The sequence below is a fragment of the Neurospora crassa genome, linkage group V (genome assembly GCF_000182925.2).
Source record: "Neurospora crassa OR74A linkage group V, whole genome shotgun sequence".
In the NCBI taxonomy this organism is placed as follows: domain Eukaryota; kingdom Fungi; phylum Ascomycota; class Sordariomycetes; order Sordariales; family Sordariaceae; genus Neurospora; species Neurospora crassa.
In genome coordinates, this window is record NC_026505.1 from 2212271 (window position 1) to 2233208 (window position 20938).

A 20938-nucleotide genomic window follows, 5' to 3' on the forward strand; every position below is an offset into this window, starting at 1 on the left:
ACGGAAGAACTGTCTTGTCATCGCCTCCGACTTCAACCAACGAACTTCTCAGCGTTCAAGCTGCCAAACTACAACCAGCTTTCGAAGTCGCAATCTTATTCAGCTGCTGTGTGCGGGTAGCAGCTTGGCCCTCCTACGCGTGGCGTGAGTCAAGGTGCCGACCTCGTCAATGATTTTCAGTCCTTGGCGGGAGATATCACGAATATCGGCACCTCTACGAGCGAACGACGGCGCTTGGTTCCCAAACTGGGCAAGCGGCCTAATGAGCCGGGGTGCCTCATCGGGCACTTTTGAGGTCAGTCTTGCATGATGTTGTGCCTACCTGACAGTGCTCTTGGTCCTCTTTCAGATCTCGTCAAATTGTCGATTTTCCCCCTCCAGCCGTCTCAACCTCTCTCGCCTTGAGGACGGCGTCATGACCCGACGGGATCTTTGGGCTCATCAGCCTGAACGCCTGGAATCTCGTCCCAACGCTGCCGCCAAGGAGTCCCGAGGGCATGACTGCGTCTGGTTCGGACCTCAGATGGCGGGCAGCTATCTCGACTTTGAGATATGGTTGTACAAACATATAAGCCGATGACGGCGACGACCGGACAACCAGATATCATCAACACAAAACCACCTAACTGGTCGAATGTCTGCCATTCCCAACCCAACTCAGAACCCAATGCCCTTGACCTGTAGGAATGCAAGCTCAACACACGCTCCGGAAAGCCAGTACTATACTACGTGCATATCTACACTCAGGCCAGCCGAAAGAGATGCCAAGAGGCGCAGATTGTATTGCGATGTGTGGACGAGCTCCCGTCGTGTCACCAACGCCAGATGCATGGCCATCTGAGCTACACCTCAACGTACGGCTCCTCGTCCACCATTTACGCTCCTGTTCGTCAGCCCAGTAGCCAGTTGCAGTCGAATACAAGATGAAAGATGTAGTGTACAGGAAGGGTGCCAATGCTGTTTGGCTGCGTCACGGCGGCAGTGACGCTGGTTGATGGTCACGGCGCCCAAACAGGGGTCGAGGCCAGGTATGTCGATGGCTGCTGCGAGGCACACAAGTCGAAAAGCAAAAAAAAGAAATGGACACTTGATGGCCCGTCTTGTCCCGTCAACGCCGTCCTTGCGTTGGATGGTTACTTTCGCAGTACCTGCCGACAAAAAGCTACCTGCCTCCATCACGGACCCCCTCTTCGGCCCCTCTCCCCCCCTGGTTCCAGGCACAACCCTACCAGGCCCCCATCATCTCTTGAGCCCTTGAAGCTTGAGTACCCCTACCCCCTACCCCCTTTCGGGAATGTCGTCAAGCGGTGCCGTTTTTCCTACCTCCGCATTTCACTTCCCTGCGAACCGAACCGCAAGCCAAAATCGCACTATGCTGGATGTAGTGTACACTGACAGTACACAGCACCTTTCTTCCCCAGTCCTTGCTAGATCGGCCCACCCGTCATAGGAAGGCCGCGACCGTTCAAGTGCCTTGTCAGGTTGCTCTGCCGAGACTCGGAACACATCGGGGTAATTTACCCGTACACTACTTATGGGCCGCCCATCGCACAAAGAGGGAATCGAGGCAGCAGGACCGTGGACCAAAAAGAACAAGCTCGCTCGGCCGCCAGCCAGTTGCCATTCAATCGAACTAATATGCTAATGTCGCAAACCTTCTTCACGACAAACCATGATTTATCAAAGCTGTCAATACAAGAGAACGACGAATCAGACCAGTGATGCTCGTTATCGCGCAGGGCGATCAAAGCCCAACACATCCAGCCGGTTATGTTCGAGGTCATTCAATCGTGCTTTCATGGTCTGATTCATCCCCCATGTCCTGGTACTTCTTTTTCCTTCTTCACGTCGATAGTGTCAAACGAAGCACATTTGTACAGGGTCTTTGTGTTTCCTCCCCCTTTGAGATACATACGGAGTGGCCCGTAGACCCGCTGGGAAGGTTGTGCAAGACAGAAAGGGTGTTTCGGCTGCCGCGGTCCTGCTTCACGTTGTGATAGCACGGCCGGCCCCCATATCCTCATCTGGCCTCGGCTCCGTCAACAGCTTGTCAGGACTCAGGAGCAGGAGCATGTCCCCAACCCGCTTTACGCTAGTGCAGTTTACAAATTTGGGTTCGTCTGGAACCACCAGTCCACTTACGAGGGTGAGATGATGCATCCACAGTTTTGGTCAGAGCTCCCTATATAACGACCGTTGATATTGCTTTTCTTTATACCTCCTTTGGGATCGCGGCCGTGCGGTTGTTCGGTGCTCAACCCGGCCAGGTTGGCTAACGAGGTTCTGCGATAGGAAAAGGTCGGTCTTCCAGTCGATTGGAAGCAGGGGTTCCATAAATTTTCTGTCCTCGTTCGCCAGCCGAGTGTGCTGGGCCAAAGATGCTGGGGGCCTGAGTTGCTGGGGGAGACTGGGAGAGGGGCCGTATTGGCCCCTCCAAACACTCCGCCGTGGACCCTGGTCAAAAGGTAATCTCATGAACCAAATTTTTTCTGCCTCTTGAGTCCTTCCCCCCGTGCCCCCTCAGTCAGTTATTCAACTCAAACCCGCTCTGCTTGGACACCACAGAAAGTGAGGATCCTCTAGCAGCATGCGCGTTTCTTGCCCAACGGTCTTCTAGAAATTGCGGGCCTCTGAAATTCACCTCTGCCCAAAGATGTTTAAAGGATTATGCATTGCTAAAATCATTCGCCCTGGTCCATCACTTACACAATGTTTTGACTGGGCCATTGTTACTAGCTTGACCCTGGATTGGCCAGAGGACCTCTGCGTGAAGCCAGTGGAGACGGGCCGAGAGGCGGCGACGAGGGTTGGCGGCTCCTCTAGGTGATGAGCCGGAGACGGGCAAAAGTGCACTCACACCTGTTCATCCTCTTCTCTGATGGCCTGGGTTATTTGGCCAGATGTTCCTTCAGCGTCTCTATTTACACCCCCATGCCGTTGTCACTACGAAGCCGGTTCCTCTTTGAGCTAGTCCATGTTCCAGAGGTCCCCTCCACCGTTGTCAGAGCAGCCAAACCTCGAAACTAGCGTACCACTGTTTTTCTTTTCCTTCTTCCTCGTCCGGCAGAGCGGAGGGGTAGAAGGGGCATGAAGGGGGACAGGAATGGCAGTTGCCCGAGTGGTGTATCTCGGTACAGTAGCTTGAACTCACTATCTGACAAATGCTTTGCGTCAGGAGGATCAAAGCCATCATCACACTTCATGACACCAAGGGTCAGACTGCCTCGTCTCCCTCAATTACCTCCCCCTATGTCGGATGCGATGCCGAGGTCATTCATGGACTCTGCCCTTAGAAACAGTGTGTGTCCGGCATGAAGAGAGCTTTGGTGCTCATTTCCCAGTGGATTGGGACCCAGAGCATAACACTGTCTGCTATGAAAAATCAGAGGGCAGTGCTGGATTCTGAGCTCGATCTCTTTCCCTCTTTTCTGTGGGCTAAATGGGCCGTTAGCTGTTGATATCATACCCCATCTTGACTAGCAAGGGTCGCGGCCCTGCTTGCCAGATCGTCTCGTTTTCCCTCAACCTCCTTCCCTGTACGGTTGGATCGTTTCTGCAAGTGCGAGAGTGAGAAACAATCCCCTACCATCCCACCCTCGTGAAAGCCGCTAACTTCGACTTGGTCTTGTTCCGTACCCCCTGTAGCTCCCGGGACAGTGCCGAAGTTAACCCTCCTCTCACAACCGTCCTCTCGACCATTGGTGGCACTATTGGCTTGATACAAGTACATACATATGTACACCACCGCGCTCTTCTACGACTACACTCTTTCGTTATCCGATCCTCTTGTCGTTCCTTCTTATTCCTAAATCAACCAAGACGGCGTCTCTTTCGATCTCTTCTCCAAACATCTTCTTTGGTGCTCTATTCTTTCGCCCCACTACGCACGAGGAGGAGTAAAGACTACTAGACAAAACTATCCTCCAACCTAAGCGACTCGAAGGGTTTTTTTCTGTGAAGGAAACCTTCGGGCAATCTTTGGAGGAGTGACAGCTGCCCATGTCAGCGACAGCAACATACACGGTCAGTATGGCAGAGTTGAGAGCTGAGACTCAGCACGGAGGCATCTGGCCCAACTACGGGAATCCGGTGCAGATGAATACTGGTCGGTACAACACTCAAGAGTCTTCGGTACCAGTAGGATCGGCGGCTTCTTCACATCTTGTACGCCCTCGCAGTCGTCAGCACACGATGGACTATCACAACGCACCATACCATCATGGACGGCCTGCCCAGGAGGATGGCGATGGCTACGAGAGATATCCACACCCTTCGTTGATGAACATCCCCAGCATCACCACCGGCATGAAGCGCAGCTACTCCCAGGTCGACCAAACTCCCTATACGGAAATGGTCCAAGATCTCCGCGACGACTACAAGCCGGCCATGAATCACGACCAGAAGCTACTCTCATTCAAGAAGGTTGGCGACAAACATACCATCGTCGACCACAAAGGGCGGATTCACGAAATCGAAATCGAAGCTCAACTTCACGGCATGTTCTTTCTGTCGGAGTTTCCCTCGCCTGGCGACGGCAATGTCTTGAACGCCGAGTTGACTTGCTACCGCCGCAACCTGTTTCAAATCAGCGGCAATATCTGCTTTCCTCAAATACCGTTGTCTGTCATGCTAGAAACGGGCGAGACCAGCCAGATCAAGAACATGGAAGTTACTATATCGGCAATCGAATCTGTCGACGGCCACCCTGTGCGCCTAATCGTCATTCCCTGGAAGACGCCCCCACCCAACTCACCAGAAGTCAACCAAGCTCCCGATCAAGAACCTCCATCACTTCCTCTGATTCCCTGGTCCGAAGAGGAGGAAGACAATGGCGGAGATCACTACGCTATCTATCCAATTGGGTGGCGTCGACTTCAATTTAGGATGTAAGCATCACTTCAGAACCACCACTCACTCCACATTTCGTTATGTTCAATAAGCTGATGCGTTCCTATCTAGCGCAACGGCCAACAACGGTAGACGGAAGGAATTACAGCAACACTTCGTCCTACACTTGAAGCTCCATGGAACCCTAGCGAATGGTACGAAACTTGTGCTTTCGGAGCTTACCACTGCGCCGATTGTTGTCCGAGGAAGAAGCCCGCGGAATTTCCAAGCGAGAAAGGAGATCCCGCTGTTGGGATCTAGCGCTGGTTCAAGAGGACAGACACTCGTGGAAACCGGTCACTCAATTGTTGCGCAAGCTGTCGCGCTTAACAAGCCTCCCTATGATTCGAGACCCCGTGTCTCGAGCATGGATTTGCCCAGAACAGCGTTCACGTTCACGTCTGCGAAGCAGATGCCCCAGAGTCCTATGCAAATGCGTTCGAAGTAAGTCAACAAAATTTCAAGATACGGAGATGTGGCATATTCAAGGCAGTGATGCTAGCTTCACTAGGGTCCTGACTTGTTAGAGGAAAACGATACGTGATGCTAACATAGGTCAGCAGTTCTTACCCCACAAGTTGGAACCCATCTAGTCAGGTGTCGATGCCACACAACCCAGGATCGACTTCTTACCCGACAACATCGATGGCCGGCCCCGAGCCCTATCCTAAAATGCCCCTTTCTGGAGCGCCCAGCTACACGGCCGAGCCCCAAGAGATGCCTATCCAGCAGACCTCCATGCCTTCTATGCAACTCTCTATGGTAGCCCAAGACCAACAACCGTCGGCCCCCATCCGAACACAATACGCAACTTACGCATCGGCACCTCCGCCGCATCTTTCGTTGCCGAGCACAGCGGACAGCTCGCTTAACGTGCCGCGCTATGTGGACAGCAATCCCCGTCCTTCAAAGAGCCCTCGCCACGGTAGCCATGGCTCACTCACGAACGAGACGGCCTCGGGCGAGTATCGCTATGGCCCCCCTTCGTACCTTGGCAACAGCTCAAGTGATATAAGTCCCCAATCGCAACATCATCCGCCTACGTCAGGTGCAGGAGCAGGCGGGGCGTCGTCGGGCGCTTACGGAACACCATCTCAAGAAGGAGGTGCCTCTGCCCCAGCGTCTGCGCCTACGAGTGCGGCTCCGCCGCGTGATTACTTCCCCCCATCTCAGTCCTGGACCAGCACTGCCGGTGAGGGGCAGACTTCATCGTACACGAACGGAGGTGACAGGTCCTATTCCTTTCCTACAGGTGTGAAAACGGAGCCGCACTCGCAGCCTTCGCACTCGGGTGCACCAGTGCCAGGCGTGTATGGCAACAACCACTATGCATGGAACGCCACGTAAAAGGAGGAGAACGAAGTTTGGATCCACGACTGAAATACCAGGCTCCAGTTGCTTTTAGGCTGATGATAACGAGGAGATGAAGGCGTCTTAAATGGTAATTGTTGCTTGAAAATCAAGCCTGAAAAAGGGGGGTGCGGTCAAACAATGGTGGATATTGGTGTCTCAATCCCATTCATGATGGGCTAATCGACGACACTATGGATGGTTTGCAGCTCGGCATTTTTACATGCCGGTGACCGGCCTGGAAACAGCGCATTACCTGTTTGGCGGGGTGCGCCTGACGTCAAAAGAGAAGTCGAGGAAGCTTGTGGATTAGAAAAGAAGTCGGCATGTGTTCTGGATGGCGGCGGCAGTTTGATTTTTTGTTGATCCAAAATACCTTTCTCTTTGCGGTTCTATGTTTCTCAACCAAGAGCTCTGTTTTTCTATATCCGTACATACACATCTACGTCCATGTACAAATTTCATGTGCTTCTGTTGCGGGCGGTGCTTTGGCTTCACCACTGCATGATATACAATCTGGAGGGATTTCATCTGTCATTGTCTTCGGTTCTTCTTGCGCATTTTCAACGTCCAATCGATACCACTCCAAATACCACAATGAGTAATACCTCCCGAGATGATCTGCCTGTGTTTGCATGATCAATATGGAAGATATATGCGCGTAATAAACCCAAAAATACACTGACGGCGCCTTTCCTGAGTGCTATAAGCCCCCCTTTATCTGCGTTTTCATGCACCAACTGACTGATTCCCACCCAGCCTTGGCCAGCGTAGGTAATCACAGTCACACTTTGCGGAGTGGGCACCCCGTTCAAGCTCATCATATCACGCTCCCCCGGCACTCGCTCATGTTGTGTCTCTCCATCCTCATAACGTGTCCCTCCCCCCCCTTGCCCACAGCCATAATGGTTGCTTAACCGAGCTTCACGGTAACAACCAAATCCCTGGGTGGAAATGGAGGTCAAAGGCAAATAAAGTGCTGAAGGGTATAGGTGTACGAGCTCGGTGAGAAGTTCGGCGACGAAAACCAGAAAACATGAGACATGAACTCGTGTGACTAGAGTGCTATATCTCATTCAACCATTTCCTTTGCCGTCTTGTCACAACTCTCCTTAGCATTTACTCGACCCTCTTCATCTGGAAAGTACATGAAACCACAATGGTCCAAAAATTTCAACCCAACCCGACCAGCTTCTCGTATTTCCCCATTTCTCTTCGCAGACTTGACAAGTGAGATATGTAGTTAACATTGCATCTAACGTCCCACAGCTTTGCAAGACAGACAAAGAAGCTTGCCGCCACCACCAGGAGAAGTAAAGGTCAGCAGATGCTTGGCTGGCCTTTTGTATGTATATCAATCAACTGACCACTCCTGATCTGGCAGGTGCTAGGTACTTTCTACCTAATATGCCTACCACACACATACATACCGTACCTAGAGACAAAAACACACGTATACAGGTTTGGCTTACTATCGGTGTATGCTACCCAGAGCATATTCAAGTTCCTGTCAAGTTTGAGGTTCAACTTCAGTGACAACTTCTGTCGGCGTTCTTGTTGTGCTCCGTCAGGCGCCCACCTCTTACTTTCCCCTGACCTCCAAACCCCTCATGCCCCCCAACCCCGGATTTTATCAGTTAGGTAGATATGTAGGTCCTACATACATGATAAAATGTTGTGTTACCAACCTGTCCCAACCTTTCCGTCGTCAACCTATTCCCACAGGAAAAAAAGAAAAGAAGAAGAAAAAAAAAGAAAAAAAAAAAAAAAAAAAGAAAAGGAAACGACGATAACAGATACCTTCGAGTTTAGCTATGGGTTGATGGCTGCGAATTTCCATCTATGGGACCACATGTGTACATGAAACCGATCGTTCCATTCGGTGCACAGCTGTCACAGGGCTGGATACTGAACTCCTGGCACCCGGGACCGTACGATATGTACGTGAGCCCCGTCATTGACAACGTCCTCCCCCTTCTTGATGTTTAGATGTTTAGGTATGTTTATGGCAAGATGACAAGCATGTAGTTGGATGAACGGGTGGGAAATGCCTCGACTGGCCGGGCATTGTGTTCAGGAGCACGATCTCATCTATATCTTTCGTCTGCTGCCCTTGACCATGGCGGAAACACAACGTTTTCTTGAGGCGACCAGGAGGGTGAAAAGGGTGTAGGATGGTCACATGGGGGGTTTTATTTGAGCCTCTTACCTACTTCGCAGGTAGATAGATAATAATTGCGGACGTTACGATGATACTCGCGTAGAAAATCACTAATGATGCAGTGGCGCTCGCGCACGAAGATATAAATCATTCATTTAAGAGACGGCGAGACTGGAACCTTTTTCGACATGGTGTTCAAAGCCTAAAGTCTCGAGGGAGGCAGTACATTGAAAAATGACATGCCGGGAGGTTATAAAGGGGGGTCTCTCAATCTACAAGTTTTTGAAAATGGGCAAAATGCTGAACGGATTGCCGCTGCTGGAAGTTGAGAACAGCAGCAGCAGCGGACAGCTGTCAACCGAATGACAGCCCACAAACTTGGCAGCTGGTAAGACCATTCATTGCCAACCTCCACATCCACTGCAGTGCACAGCGACGATGAGAAGCAATCCATGTCGCGCGCCTGCGTTTCCCGATTATCAACACCAATTCGCTCGTTCGTGACAACTGGTTTGGTGGATCGTGATTGCACGGCTTCAATTACTTACGCCCCTTATTTTGCGACTACAGTGGCATCACGGACCTGCCAGCTGACTCTTCAACTTTATCGGACCTCGTTGAAAATTTCTTCCCTTCACTCAAATCATCAGTGGCACAAATCTCGGCTCACAAAAATACCAGCCGCATAGTTCCACATTTCACGAGGCTTTTCACTCCTTGAAAGAACCTCTGCGAAAGAAAGATGTTTGAGGTACCTGACGCAAAACGGTCGGTTTCAGTCTTTTCTTTTTCTTTTTTTCTTCCCCAAAAACCTTTCTCGTATCCAATATTTGCACCAGTCAGACCACCTCTGATTTGTCACGGTACACACATAATTGTACATGACTTCTTACTGACCTGCCAAAAACAGAGTGAGAAGAGATGAGCTCTTCGGTTCAGGGACGTCCGATCGTGGCTCCAGTCCGGACACAGCGGACGAAGCCGAAGTGGAAGCCAAGGCTCAGCTACTCAATGCCAAACTCTCTAGCTTGCTCTCATTGAAGTTTGAGTTTGATGACGGTGCGGCGCGTGATGATGATGCCACTACTGCGGCTAGAGAGCCGACAGAAGCTTCGGCCAAGCAACATGAGGTGGCCAGGGAGAAGACCCAGAAGAAGGAGAAGGAGACGAAGCAAACAAGTCAAGGTGACGCCGGGTCCTCGGATGAGGATGATGATGGAAGTGACGAAGAGGACACACCAATGCAAGACCAGGCGCCACTCGAAGAGGAGGAAGAAGCCGCCGAATTCGAGTTTCGCCTCTTCTCCACCTCAGCCCCTCAAAAGATCGTCCTCCCTTCCAAGGACGAAGAGGATGGCGCAGGCGAGACGGTCATCGCTGACCGACCTATATCCTACTACATACGCGGCGAGCTCACGCCTGAGGAGCAAGAACAGTTCCGGGCCGCAGCCGTGACTAGCCAAGACATTCTGAACTGGGCCAAGCAGCGGGCGTGGGGACTTGAGGTGCCGTGGAGGGTGAGGAAGATTGTCGTTACAGTGAAGGGCAAGAAAGCAGACAGGGCAGCGGCAGCAACAGCTCTACATGGTCAACCGGTGGCCACGGGGACCGAAGTTCAACAACAAGCAGGCGGTAGTGAACAGCAGAAAAAGAAAAAGAAGCGGCTCGGAAAGAAGGGGAGAATTGCCATGAGGATCAAGGAGAAGGCGAGGAAGGAAAAGGAGGAGGCGGAGCAGAAGCAGAAGATGACCAAGGAGGAACACTTGAAGGAGAAGAAGAAGCGGTTGAATAGGGAGAAGAAGCTCAAGAGGAGACAGAAGGAGAAGGAGAAGAAGATGGCAGGCAAAGCGGGAAGTTCGGTGGGTGATGCTATGTCTGCGGTTGGGCAGGATTCGGATTCAGAGTGAAAAGGATGAGAAAGAGAACAAGATGGTTGAGTAACCGACTCGTTGGTGGTGGGTTAGTAATTGTACTTGTATTCGTGGTGATACTTGGGGAGCTGAAGATAATGCAGGCCGTGTGTAGCAGCATCTATACTAAAGCGATGACTGCCTCTTGTAGACAAAGGAAGCCCTGAAGCCCTGAAGCCCTGAAGCCCTGTAGCCACGCTCTCGGCATGGTACCTAGTTCCCAGGTTCATACAGGGGATAATCCGAGCACTCCCGTCAGCGTTTTGGTCATGAATGCCACGGTACTCAGCCCTCATATTATGTACACCTCCTCTCAAGTGAAGCACCCCGAAAGGAGTAGTACTGTTACCTACCTAGAGGTATCCATCAAGGTTCTGCAATTGTTGAGCCACAAGCAGGTGTCGGTGGAGGCAAAGGTATCAAGGCAATGGCATTGCATTGTAAATTCGACCAATCGCAGGCGGCAGGCAGTACCTAAAACGCGGCAGGGACGACGCGGCAAGCTCTCCGCACCTCATCATTCAGCTCTTCTCACTGTAGCAACTGCATGCCCGCAGTTGAGCATGAGGAAAGAGTATCTTTCTTGGATTGATTTCTTCCATGAAACATCATCTTGACATGTTTTCTTCTTGATAAGTATTCTCGGTCAGCACCAATCGTACAGTATCATCAACAAACATGAGGTAGCCTTATTGACGAGTTACGACAAACCTCCAACCCCTGAAAACACCCCGATTTCTTCAGTTTAGCGGTCTTGTCACTGGCCCTCGCAGTTGCAGCCGCCGTCTGCCCCACCATCCACAACCCTCCATGACCATGATGAACGCGCTCTGGTCGAGAAGCACCTCCTCTTCCGGCGACAGCGCAGAGAAAAGCGCCAAACCGCCCAGCGATGCAGTGAGCACCACTTCCGAACAAGTGGCCGATCTCTCGGACAGGCCAAATGCGCCAGCCCTACCAGCTCGCCCGGCCCTCCACAGAAACCAGCCTTCGGCCCCTCCTCCAGCAGCACCGTCGAACCCTCCGCCGCCGGTGCCCTCCGGTGCTGGCTCCGGCAACGCCGCTAACAATGCGTCGGCGCAACCTCAGGACTCCCTGTCTCTAGCCCAACTACGAAGGATCGTTGCCGAGTTCCCCAAGTCCGAGCCGATCGCCTACGACTATGTCTACACTGATGTGGGCCCCATCGAGGAGGAGGTGGACGAGTGGTTCCTCTATAACTTCTGGCAATGGGTGCGTCTGAACACGGCCAACCGGGCCTTTGACAGCACATGGGAAAGCATGTTCGGGGAGGACGAGACCTGGGACAGTGTCGGAGACGACGACAGGCAGAGGTTCGTGCGGAACGCCGTCCAACAGTTGCAGACGTCAACCGACAAGACGGCCCGCGGCGAGGCTATCGGCACGCTCGTGTACATAGTGTTGGGACGTTGGGCCGAGACTGTCAAAGCAGCGAGCCTGCCCAATTTTGCGGACCACAAGGTCAGGTCCGCCGCCACCAAGCAGCAGCTGGATGCCATGAAGGCAGGCGTCAAGCTGCTCGCTGAGTGTGGTGGCATTCCTCCCATGTGGGATGCGCTGAGGAGGGCCTTCGAGCCATTCTGGGCGGACGACGGAGACGTTGGCCAGATAGTACAGGCCTATGCCGAGGAGCTGATGCATTTGATGACCATTTTGTACATCTCTTTGCAAACGACGCTAGACGACCTTGAGGATATGGCCTCGGCCCGCAAGGAACTACGTACGAGGTCCCTTTTAACACATGGCGGCGCTCGGTTAAGTTGCTAACATATGGCAGTTGCACTCAACCCGAATCTGGTTCACTTCATGTTGCATGCCACGGCAAAACTTCGATGGGACGATAGGAACATTCTCCCCCAAACCCAGGTCGGTTCAACTACCTTTGGAATCCCGGGCGCGGCCAACCAACATCGAATGCTTATGAGTTCCCAGGTTTTCCTTTTGTTCTGGAAGTCACTTCTCCTTGTTTTCGGCGGTTCCAAGCACATCGCGGAGGCCAAAAAGGCTACGGCAGAAACACCTTCCGACGTTAAGGACAAGGAAATCATTACTGCTTCCCCGCTCGATTACCATGTGTTCCGGCAAGAGATCACATCCAAGTATCCGTCATATATCCCGCCCCAATGTGCCATTCCCCTCGAGGCAGAGCAGACGTCAATCCTTCCTCCGCTACCTAACCACCCAACCAGGAACAATGGACAAAACGGTATCCTTCCCGGCCCACCAAACCAGAGCGCCTCCGCCTCGATTCTCCATCAGCCGGTTCACATCGCGACTCCTGCGCCCTCCCCTCCTCCGAGCCCGGGTGTCGGTGGTAAAGGTGGTAAGAAGCAAAACTACCAGACTAACCAAAATTTTCCGTTTATGTATCCGCCCTTGGACGCCACCAGCAACAGCGCTGGCGGAAAGGGAGTTGCCGGACTACAGGACCTGTTGGTAGGCAGGAAGTGGGAGGGAAGCGATGTTCCCGCCTCCATTATCGAAGCTGGCGAACTATTCTCCACGCGCACCAGGATGACACGAGCTACCAGGCAGCTCTGGGAAGAGCGCGAGAGATTCCTCAAGTTTGAGCGTGGATGGGAAGGTGTCGATGAGGACCTCATTGACGAACTCGATCTCTCAGAACTTACACTTGAGGAGAAGGAGGAGCTGGGCTTACTGAAGGAGAGCGACAAGAAAAAAGATAAGCTCGGCCACGAAATTGACTTGGGACCACGGCCTGTGGATGATGATATCAAACATCGTCTTGAGGCCGTCGAGGAGTTCTATGTAAGTCTTGTTGAGTGACTTATGCTTCTGTCTTACGGTACTTGCTGACTCTGCTACTCTTTACAGAAAGAGGCTCTCCCTCATCTGCAGTCACTAGTCATTGTGCTGCTGAAGGCGATTGTTGCTATCGCCAGCAGTCTAGTTCAGCCGCAACCTGGACAGCAAAATCCTGGTGCCCCGCAGAACAATGGGCGTGTTAGCGGAGGGCCGCCCCAGGGTCGGGGTCAAAGTAATGGTAACAATGCTGGTAACGACCCTCCCTCCCCCTCGGATGACAATGTAGATGAGGCTAGGAGCAGAGAAATTGCGGCGAAGGCCGTGACAGGTATCATGATCCTATTGTTGAAGTGGCTAAAGCTGTCTCGTAAGTAATCATGCGACCAAGATTAGTACGACCGCATCGCTGACGATCGAGTGTCTAGATATCCTCAAGTTCGAGTACTTCACACAGCTACTCTTGGACTCTAATTATCTTCCTCTAGTGCTGAAGCTGTTTGCTCTGCATGATGTGCAGCAGGTGGTTGAGAGCAAGACCGACAGGATAGAGCACAGGTGAGATTGCTTCGTCTCCTTCGCGAAGTACACTACCTCCGGAAATATCGGTTGCTAACTCATCATGACCAGTTTCTTCTACTTCTGTGGTTCCCGTGCCGGCGCAATTCCCCAGCAGGGTCTTATCAACCCAACCGCGACCGACTTCGAAGACGTTGACGTGAGCGAAGACGAAGCCGCGCCTCCCGCCATTAAGAGAAACCGTTCACCTCCTGGCGCAGAAAAGGGAGGACCACCCGACGCTTCATCCCAATTCATATCCTCGCAACCGCCCCAACAACAACAACAACAGTCAGAAAACTCGGGCGTCCCCAGCCGCCCCGAGGTCGACGAGCTCGGCTACCCCGTCAACCCGCTCCCCAAAGAGCCCATCACCGACTTCTCCCGCCGCAACTTCTTCTCTCTGATCAATTACCTGCGCGTGATGCAGAAAATCTGCAAGCACAAGGCCCACCGCAACCTCCTGCTGGTGCACTACAAGTCCTCCAACATCCTGCGCAAGTCCCTCAAGGTGCCCCAGCAGGAACTCCGCCTATACACGCTCAAGCTCTTCAAGAACCAGGTCCCCTACTGCGGCCGCAAGTGGCGTCAGTCCAACATGCGTGTCATCACCGCCATCTATCTGCACTGCCGCCCCGAGCTGCGCGACGAGTGGCTATCGGGCTCGGATGTCGACGCCGAGGTCGAGGAGGCGCTGCCGCTCGAGCAGGCGCTCAGGAGTTTGACGCACTGGTTCAACGTGCAGCGGTATCCCGAAAGGATGGGCGCCGAGGTGACGGCGGCGATGAGGGAGGAGAGAGATTTTTTCACGAGAGAGCTGGAGAAGAGTGATTGGATGGGATGGGAGGGGATCATGGCTGGAGGAGGGATGGGGATGGATGGTGCTGGTGGTGCTGAGCCGATGATGGGGATGCCCGGAATGGGGATGGGCATGGGAATCGGTGGATTGCCCGGCATGGGAGGCATGGCGGGGATTGAGTATGCGGCTGCTGCTGCGGCGGCGCAGACGGAACATGAGAGCTCGATGGGGTGGAGTTAGGGTTCCTTACTTGACCATGATCTTTCTGCTCTGGGTGAAATTATGATTGAATTGAAGGAATCGGGTATAGGGCTTGATGCTGACGCTATCATGCGTCTCGCTTCGGCACGCATTGGGACGTTGAGGGCCTTGGAGGCGTTGAGGCACATAGGGGAGGAGAGATGGTTTTGGGTAAGGGGACGAGGATGGCGGACCTTCTCCGTTGAAGATTAAATAATGTTATATAATCAGGTAGATGCGATGAGGATGTCATCCATCCCGCAGCGTTCTCCTAACACATTGAGGTCTCCAGCGGAACTACTAATGGGAATTAGTGGTAACATCAGTCACACTGGTTATTATTGTATTCGCTAACATGAAATGGCGGTCCAGGCTGGCTGGCCCTTTCCAGCAAAAACTCGCTTTCTGTCATTGAGGACAGGAAATACACTTCGAATCGCGATCCCTGCTCTCTTGGTTTTTTGAAGAGATATATCTTCAGGACGTTGTTATTGTTTTTCAAAGAAGGGGTATATCGGAGAACATCAGTAGTAAACAGGCAACGATGACACAAGAAAAGACCAACGGCCCAGTTATCGGTTTGAATCTAGTTTTTTTTTTTTTTCTCATTTCTTTCTTTCTTTCTTTCTTCTCTGCTGGGGTATCCAAGATATTGATTATTCACCAAGTAATACTCGTTTTCCTCGTCTTCAAATCCATCTGACCGTTTTGCAACCCTCTCGTGCCGAGCTGGACCGTAGCCGTCCGCTTGTGCAAGTCAAACTCCACCGCCCTCACCATCACGCGCCGTTCCTCCGGAATGATGACCTTTGGCGCCGGCGCCGGCGCCGGCGCAAACTGCTGCTGCTGCTGCTGTTGCTGTGTTGGCCAAATGTAGTGAGTTCTGCTCCCGGACGCCGTCGTGGCAGTGCTGGTGCTGGAAGTGGAACTCCCCGTCCGCCTTCCCCATCTCGTTGGCGCAATCCCATTCGCACTCCCGTTACTATCAGACCGGACCACTCCGGATTTGCTTCCACTTGCTGCACCATCCATGGTGTCCACCACGGCAGACTCATCCATAGCCATAGACATGGGCATGGACATGGACATCTGCGAAAAGCTTGCCACGGGACTGCTACCTGGCGTGACGATCATGCTGAAATCATCCGACTCCTCAATCTCTGTGATCCACATGCCGATCCTCGCCGTCAGCTCGCTATCCCACATGGCCTCTCTCCGAGCACTACTGCGGAGGAGCTGGATAGCCTGCCTTCGAATCACCGGGTCGCGGCACTTGGTCGCTACCACAAACAGCGGCGGCACTATCCCGAGGTCGGCACTGAAGCTCGGCTTGATATGCCGGGCCGCATACTCGTTATGCCCACCAAACATGTCTCGCGCTCGCTCGTAGCTGGTGTTGTGGCCATGACCGTGCCGGCAGAAATCCGGATCCGGGCAGCGCTTGGCGGCTGCCCGCCGCTCTTCGTCGCCTACTACTTCCAGGGCTAGGTCGACAATGGTCTTGAAGTAGCTGTTGAAGTTGTCAAATTGCATCTCACTGGCGTTGAAGGTCATGAGAAAAAGGATCAAAGCCATGATCTGGAACATCTTCAGGACAGCGATGGCGGCCTTTTCCTGGGTGGTCACGCTGGGGGCTGTCCGCGACTGGAGGATGGGCTCAAAGGCTTCCGACCAGGCGTCGAGATCCTGCTTGAAGCCGAGGCCGTACCGCTTGAGGTTCGGTGGTAAAAGCCCCATGGGACCGTTCGGGACGTGCTTGAACATGGTCTCGGTGAACTTGAATATGCGCTCGCATAGCTTGTCCCACGCGACACGAGCTTCTATGACGGAAGCGAAGCGGTCTGGGATGGGATCTGGGAACTGAGAGCCGGGAGAGCTAACATCGGAAGCTGGGGATGAAGGGTCCTGCTCGATCGGTGTCAAGCGCACAACGTACGGCTGGGGGAAGTGGAAAGCCATGTCGTAGGACTTGGCTTGGATTGCCAACCTGGTGAACATCTGGATCAGCTCGTCTTCCACGGGCTCGCCCGGCTGGGTGATGAAGGCCCGCCTCCTTTCGGCACGCAGCTTCTCGAGCAACTGAAGTCCTGTCTGGATCTGGAAAATGGCCTGTTTGTGGTCGCCAACGAACGAGTCGAAGCATGCTAGCAGCACGCTTGCCATGAGTCTTGTCCGGTTAGACATGGGATCTGCCGTATTGATGAGCGAGCGGATGGCCTCATGGTATTGCTCCAGAGCCATTCGGAAATGCGTCATGGCAAGGTCGGTGGGATCTCGATCGCTGGCTGGTGAGCCCGGCGGCGACTCACACGTCTTCTCCAAAGTCTTGTACAGGGCACCTAATGCCACGACAGCGTGGCGGATCGTCGGCTCGAAGTGGCATTCTTGTAGGACAGTTCGCGACCAGAAACCAGAATCGAAGAATCCCGAAAGCTCATTGGCAGTATGTTCGCGGAACAACTGGAAATACAAGCCCTCCCTGTCGGTAAATGGCACATTCGCGGCCGGCGATCGGTGGAGTGTTACGGCGGCGGCGGCAGACTCTCGTGGTGTTTGCGGAGGTGTGTTTCGTCTTTGGTACTTGACCACTCGGCGTGGGGCAAGTTGGATGGGCGCATCACGGCCAGGAAGAGGTGTAGGTGGTGCCGGTCCTGGTTTCGGCGCAATCTTGATTACTTCGGATGGCCTCGCGCTTCGGGGCGGAGGTGGGTAACCTGTGCAGTCCTTCCTGGAACGAACACAGTTGGAGCACGCCGGCCGCTTTTCATCGCATTTAATCCTCCGCAACCTGGTCGTGAGAGGCTTGTCAGCATCCTGTTCATGCTTTCAAGCTACCAATCTGTATGCACTTATGCATCAATTTTCTGCGCCCGTAAGGCACTGTACGTACTTGCAGTTGCTGCAGCCCGTCTTGACTTTTGGCTTGCTTGTCCTCGCCCGCTTTGGCCTTTGTAAAGCGTCAACTGCTGTGTCGTTCATAGCTGATATTGCGATCATGTCGGATGAAAGAGTAGAGAATTGAGGAGAGTGGCCAAGTTCTTCTGGTGATGATGACATGAAGCCGGCGTTTCCTCGTCGATCTCTCGAAGTTGATTGGCGCTATTCGATTTCGGTCTGGGGGTCAACGCATGTGTCAAGTAACGGCATCGCAGTCGTTTAAGACTCGAAGAAATAGCCCGGATTCGTCCCCGTGGATATGTATATCGGACCGTCGTGCCCAAATAGCACGTAAAAATGTGTATGTAGTTTATGTCGTCGAACTCGGGATGAAGTGGACCGCTGGCGATCAGACGCACGTGCGAACTGAACAATGACGGGATGGATCTGGCGGATCTGGCTTGTTAGTAGTAGCTGGTAGCAAGCAGCCAGCAGCGAGGCGATACGCCGACGTCGGTGTCACTCTTGCAAGATTTGTGTGTGGAAGAAATGGAAGCAAACAAAAGAGAGGCCAGGATGGGAGCAGCTGTGGCGAATCCAGGACTTCTTAAAGACACCCTCATCGGCCATGTCTGGGAGTGTCCGAGGACGGGACGAGAAGGGTCAGATCAAGGGGGGGGGAGAGCTTCTTACACGTAGTGTAGTGTAAGTAGTGTACTACACCTCTCTGCTGGGATACAACTTGTTAGCGTGGTTTGTCAAGGTGGCAATGAACCTTCGATTTAGGCACATGAAATAGCCAGTTCGTCATCAGCCCGTCCCCTGTTTCTTGTAGTGCTCCCGTACCTAGCTAGCAAGTAACGTCCTAGCAGATGTGTAGTCTACACGTGTAGTTCGTCCTGTGCTACGCTACTGTAATGACCAGGGGTGACATGCGCTACCATATGCAGGCCGCCATTCCGCCACGCTGCCCTACCCATTTTACCCATGCTTTGTTCAACGGGTCTGTAAAAGCCATGTAACGGTAACAAACTATGTGCTGTAAGTATTCTCGTGCGAAACAATATCAAAACTCGAATCCGTATAGGGACGCCAAGATAGGAAACAAGTCCCTCACGGCTCTCGCTTAAGAGAGAGATAAATGAGTCCCCAGGCCAATGTGTACCTAGTGATATGAGATATTCTTGGGTTTCGGTGAGGAGCGTGTGTTGAGAGAAGCCATCCCAAAGGGGGAAGACCTGGAGATGGGAAATGGGGTAAGTCCGTACATGATGCCTCCCTCCATCAGATCCCAAGATACTACTGAATGGATGGTGTTCACCCCGCGTTTCTTTTTGATGGAGGTCTCTTGGTGGGATTAAAGGCAAGGCAAGGCAAGCAAAGCAGGACAAAGCAAAAGGCAGATATCCATCATCTGTTCACAGGGAGCACGGGAAGAAATTCATAGGGTCACCGCTTCTGTTTGGCTTGTGGAACATGGGGTGCCACACGGCTGCAAGGTTGCCTCTGAGAGGGACAAGGATCTCACCGGGCTGTGTGCCGGTAGGCGGAGGCTAGCTAGTCCGGCCGCGCGCATTGGCTGCCCCGGCTTTCGAAATCATGTGCCGGCGTCTTCACTGCCATTCTCAGCACAACAAACACATGACGGCATGTTCGTGTCTTGCCAACTTGTTATCTCAACATGTAGCGCTCTTGAAGCCGCGCATGAGGAGTGTCGGCTGCTAGGGAAAGCAAGCCTTTCACGGGGCCACAGGATGTTTAAATTCGGCTGGAGCTTATCCGACTGGACTATAACCGACTTCTGTCCGAGTTTTCCCTAGGAATCGCACCTTTGCGCAACAAAGGGCAGCATGATAGTAACCGCGATGTGGCGGCAAAGGCTTGGATAACAGTTACATGGCCAGCGTCAACGCAAGTCCGACAATGACCACGAGTTACCCCGGCATGTCTGTGTTACGAGAACCACCCATGGCTTGAGCTGATGAAGATCGACACATACAAGCATGGACAGACATTGCGCAAAATTGTGATGCGGTTTTGACGGTGCCAGGCCAGAAGACTAGGGGCGCCACGGAATGGCGGCGTAAGTAAGAGGGCCATGATGAATGACATCGATGGACGTTGTTGGGTGTGGGGGGTTGAAGAGTCGGTGATCCACTGATGATATGAACTCCGGCCGGCGTCGGCTCTGCCCTCCAGTCCAGCCCTACGACCCACAGGCGGCGGTGCGGCTTGGTTGGCTCGGATGAGCTCACTCATCGTGATGATTGGGCCATGACCTGGCTTGCTGCGCATTCTCAAGACAACAACGCATGTACGAACGGCACCCAGTCAGTCCCATTAACCCGAGAGGACGGACGGAGAATGTAGGTACATCGACTGCATACCCTTTCCCATGGAACAGGCTCTCAATGGCTGGCATCAAACCCTTCCCCCGTTGACTTGCAGTTCCTCATCAGCCCCAAGTCCAGGGTGATCGGTCCCCGAAGGAATGGGTGGCCTCGCTAGGTGCGGCCGGGGGGCGTAGGCGAAGTGCACATTCCTGCGCAGTCTGACTTCTTGCCAATGAAGAGCGAAGAGAGCAGGTGTCGATGGCTTCAGAAAGACAGACGTCAAAACCTCGATGATCTTGCGGCGAAGCTAGGACCCGAGCCATGTCTCCATCACGACCAATCAACGAGCTTCCTCATATCTTCTGGCCTGGTCTCAACGCCCCAGTTTTCCAAGGCTTCGTCTGGGATTGTGCCTCCAATGATTTCCAGCTTCAGATGCCGAGCGATTGGCGGGGGTGTTTAAATTGGCGGTATCTCGCAATCGAAGACGCTTATCTTGACAAGGGACTCGGCAGGAAAGCAAGGCAGTATATAGTTTCGACCGATCTCGAGCATCGTCGCCGCCGGCCTGGTTGCGTCGTGCTATGCATCGAGCTTCTATGCACCTAGGGAGGCAGGGTATTTGTCGGCGAGTTTCTCTTGAATGTGGGAAACTGGACAGAATTGGCCAGAGCGGAGCCGAGCTGCGGCCGGTCACGGTACGGGCAGCGGCCGGGAGCCGAGGTTTGTTGGCCAACAACCCCGTATGTACCTAATACAGGGGGGGAAGACAGCCATGAGGTCCACGAAGCTGGCTTGCATGTTTCGTGGTGCAGTCGAAATTGTCACTGCGGTAGTATGCCCGTTTCATCTTTATTGACATTTGATCCTCGGCAGTCATCAACCAGATTGTCGTTGTTCCGGGCGTTTGTATGGACCCGTACAGAGAGGCTCGTTGGGCCGGTGCATTGATCTCGAATGAACCAAAGGGCATGAAGCGCTAGTAAGAACATGTCCCAGTACGCTGACAGGTCTCTGGGGCTACCGATGAGAAAGTCCG

General features: G+C 53.1%; 4 protein-coding genes and 1 non-coding gene across 7 annotated transcripts; 4 read left to right on the forward strand and 1 right to left on the reverse strand.

The window, feature by feature from the left end:
• Positions 1-371: 371 nt before the first annotated feature.
• Positions 372-1068, forward strand: NCU14070. Its single transcript, XR_897957.1, has 2 exons — positions 372-636; positions 719-1068. It is a non-coding gene; the product is annotated as a ncrg137 (non-coding RNA).
• A 2480-nt stretch (positions 1069-3548) lies between these two features.
• Positions 3549-6951, forward strand: vib-1 (vegetative incompatibility blocked-1). 2 transcript variants are annotated; one of them, XM_011396269.1, is made up of 3 exons: positions 3549-4886; positions 4960-5331; positions 5448-6951. In XM_011396269.1, the coding sequence occupies exons 1-3, from the start codon at positions 4000-4002 to the stop codon at positions 6232-6234; spliced, it is 2046 nt and encodes a 681-aa protein (XP_011394571.1). In that variant the 5' UTR covers positions 3549-3999; the 3' UTR covers positions 6235-6951. The 2 variants fall into 2 exon arrangements, with proteins under 2 accessions (XP_011394571.1, XP_011394570.1); XM_011396268.1 differs by having other exon boundaries at positions 5451-6951.
• A 1867-nt stretch (positions 6952-8818) lies between these two features.
• Positions 8819-10564, forward strand: NCU03726 (hypothetical protein). Its single transcript, XM_956409.2, has 2 exons — positions 8819-9166; positions 9309-10564. The coding sequence occupies exons 1-2, from the start codon at positions 9141-9143 to the stop codon at positions 10303-10305; spliced, it is 1023 nt and encodes a 340-aa protein (XP_961502.1). The 5' UTR covers positions 8819-9140; the 3' UTR covers positions 10306-10564.
• Positions 10565-10838: 274 nt separating this feature from the next.
• Positions 10839-15015, forward strand: ham-2 (hyphal anastamosis-2; the record flags this gene model as incomplete). 2 transcript variants are annotated; one of them, XM_011396270.1, is made up of 6 exons in its annotated part: positions 10839-12049; positions 12107-12195; positions 12262-13098; positions 13165-13462; positions 13521-13650; positions 13723-15015. In XM_011396270.1, 6 exons carry the CDS (start codon positions 11119-11121, stop codon positions 14687-14689), a joined length of 3252 nt encoding a protein of 1083 aa, XP_011394572.1. The 2 variants fall into 2 exon arrangements, with proteins under 2 accessions (XP_011394572.1, XP_011394573.1); XM_011396271.1 differs by having other exon boundaries at positions 11119-12049; positions 12107-13098; positions 13723-14689.
• NCU03728 (hypothetical protein) lies at positions 14999-18296 on the reverse strand. Its single transcript, XM_956411.3, has 2 exons — positions 17580-18296; positions 14999-17477 (listed from the first exon to the last, which is right to left on the reverse strand). The coding sequence occupies exons 1-2, from the start codon at positions 17744-17746 to the stop codon at positions 15350-15352; spliced, it is 2295 nt and encodes a 764-aa protein (XP_961504.3). The 5' UTR covers positions 17747-18296; the 3' UTR covers positions 14999-15349.
• Positions 18297-20938: the final 2642 nt, after the last annotated feature.

Coding starts and splice junctions, on each gene's coding strand:
- vib-1 (XM_011396269.1), top strand. CDS start 4,000: ATGTCAGCGACAGCAACATACACGGTCAGTATGGCAGAGTTGAGAGCT. Junction 4,887..4,959: donor CGTCGACTTCAATTTAGGAT/GTAAGCATCACT, acceptor GTTCCTATCTAG/CGCAACGGCCAACAACGGTA. Junction 5,332..5,447: donor CCTATGCAAATGCGTTCGAA/GTAAGTCAACAA, acceptor AACATAGGTCAG/CAGTTCTTACCCCACAAGTT.
- NCU03726 (XM_956409.2), top strand. CDS start 9,141: ATGTTTGAGGTACCTGACGCAAAACG. Junction 9,167..9,308: donor GAGGTACCTGACGCAAAACG/GTCGGTTTCAGT, acceptor TGCCAAAAACAG/AGTGAGAAGAGATGAGCTCT.
- NCU03728 (XM_956411.3), bottom strand. CDS start 17,746: ATGTCATCATCACCAGAAGAACTTGGCCACTCTCCTCAATTCTCTACT. Junction 17,478..17,579: donor ACGGGCTGCAGCAACTGCAA/GTACGTACAGTG, acceptor TCTCACGACCAG/GTTGCGGAGGATTAAATGCG.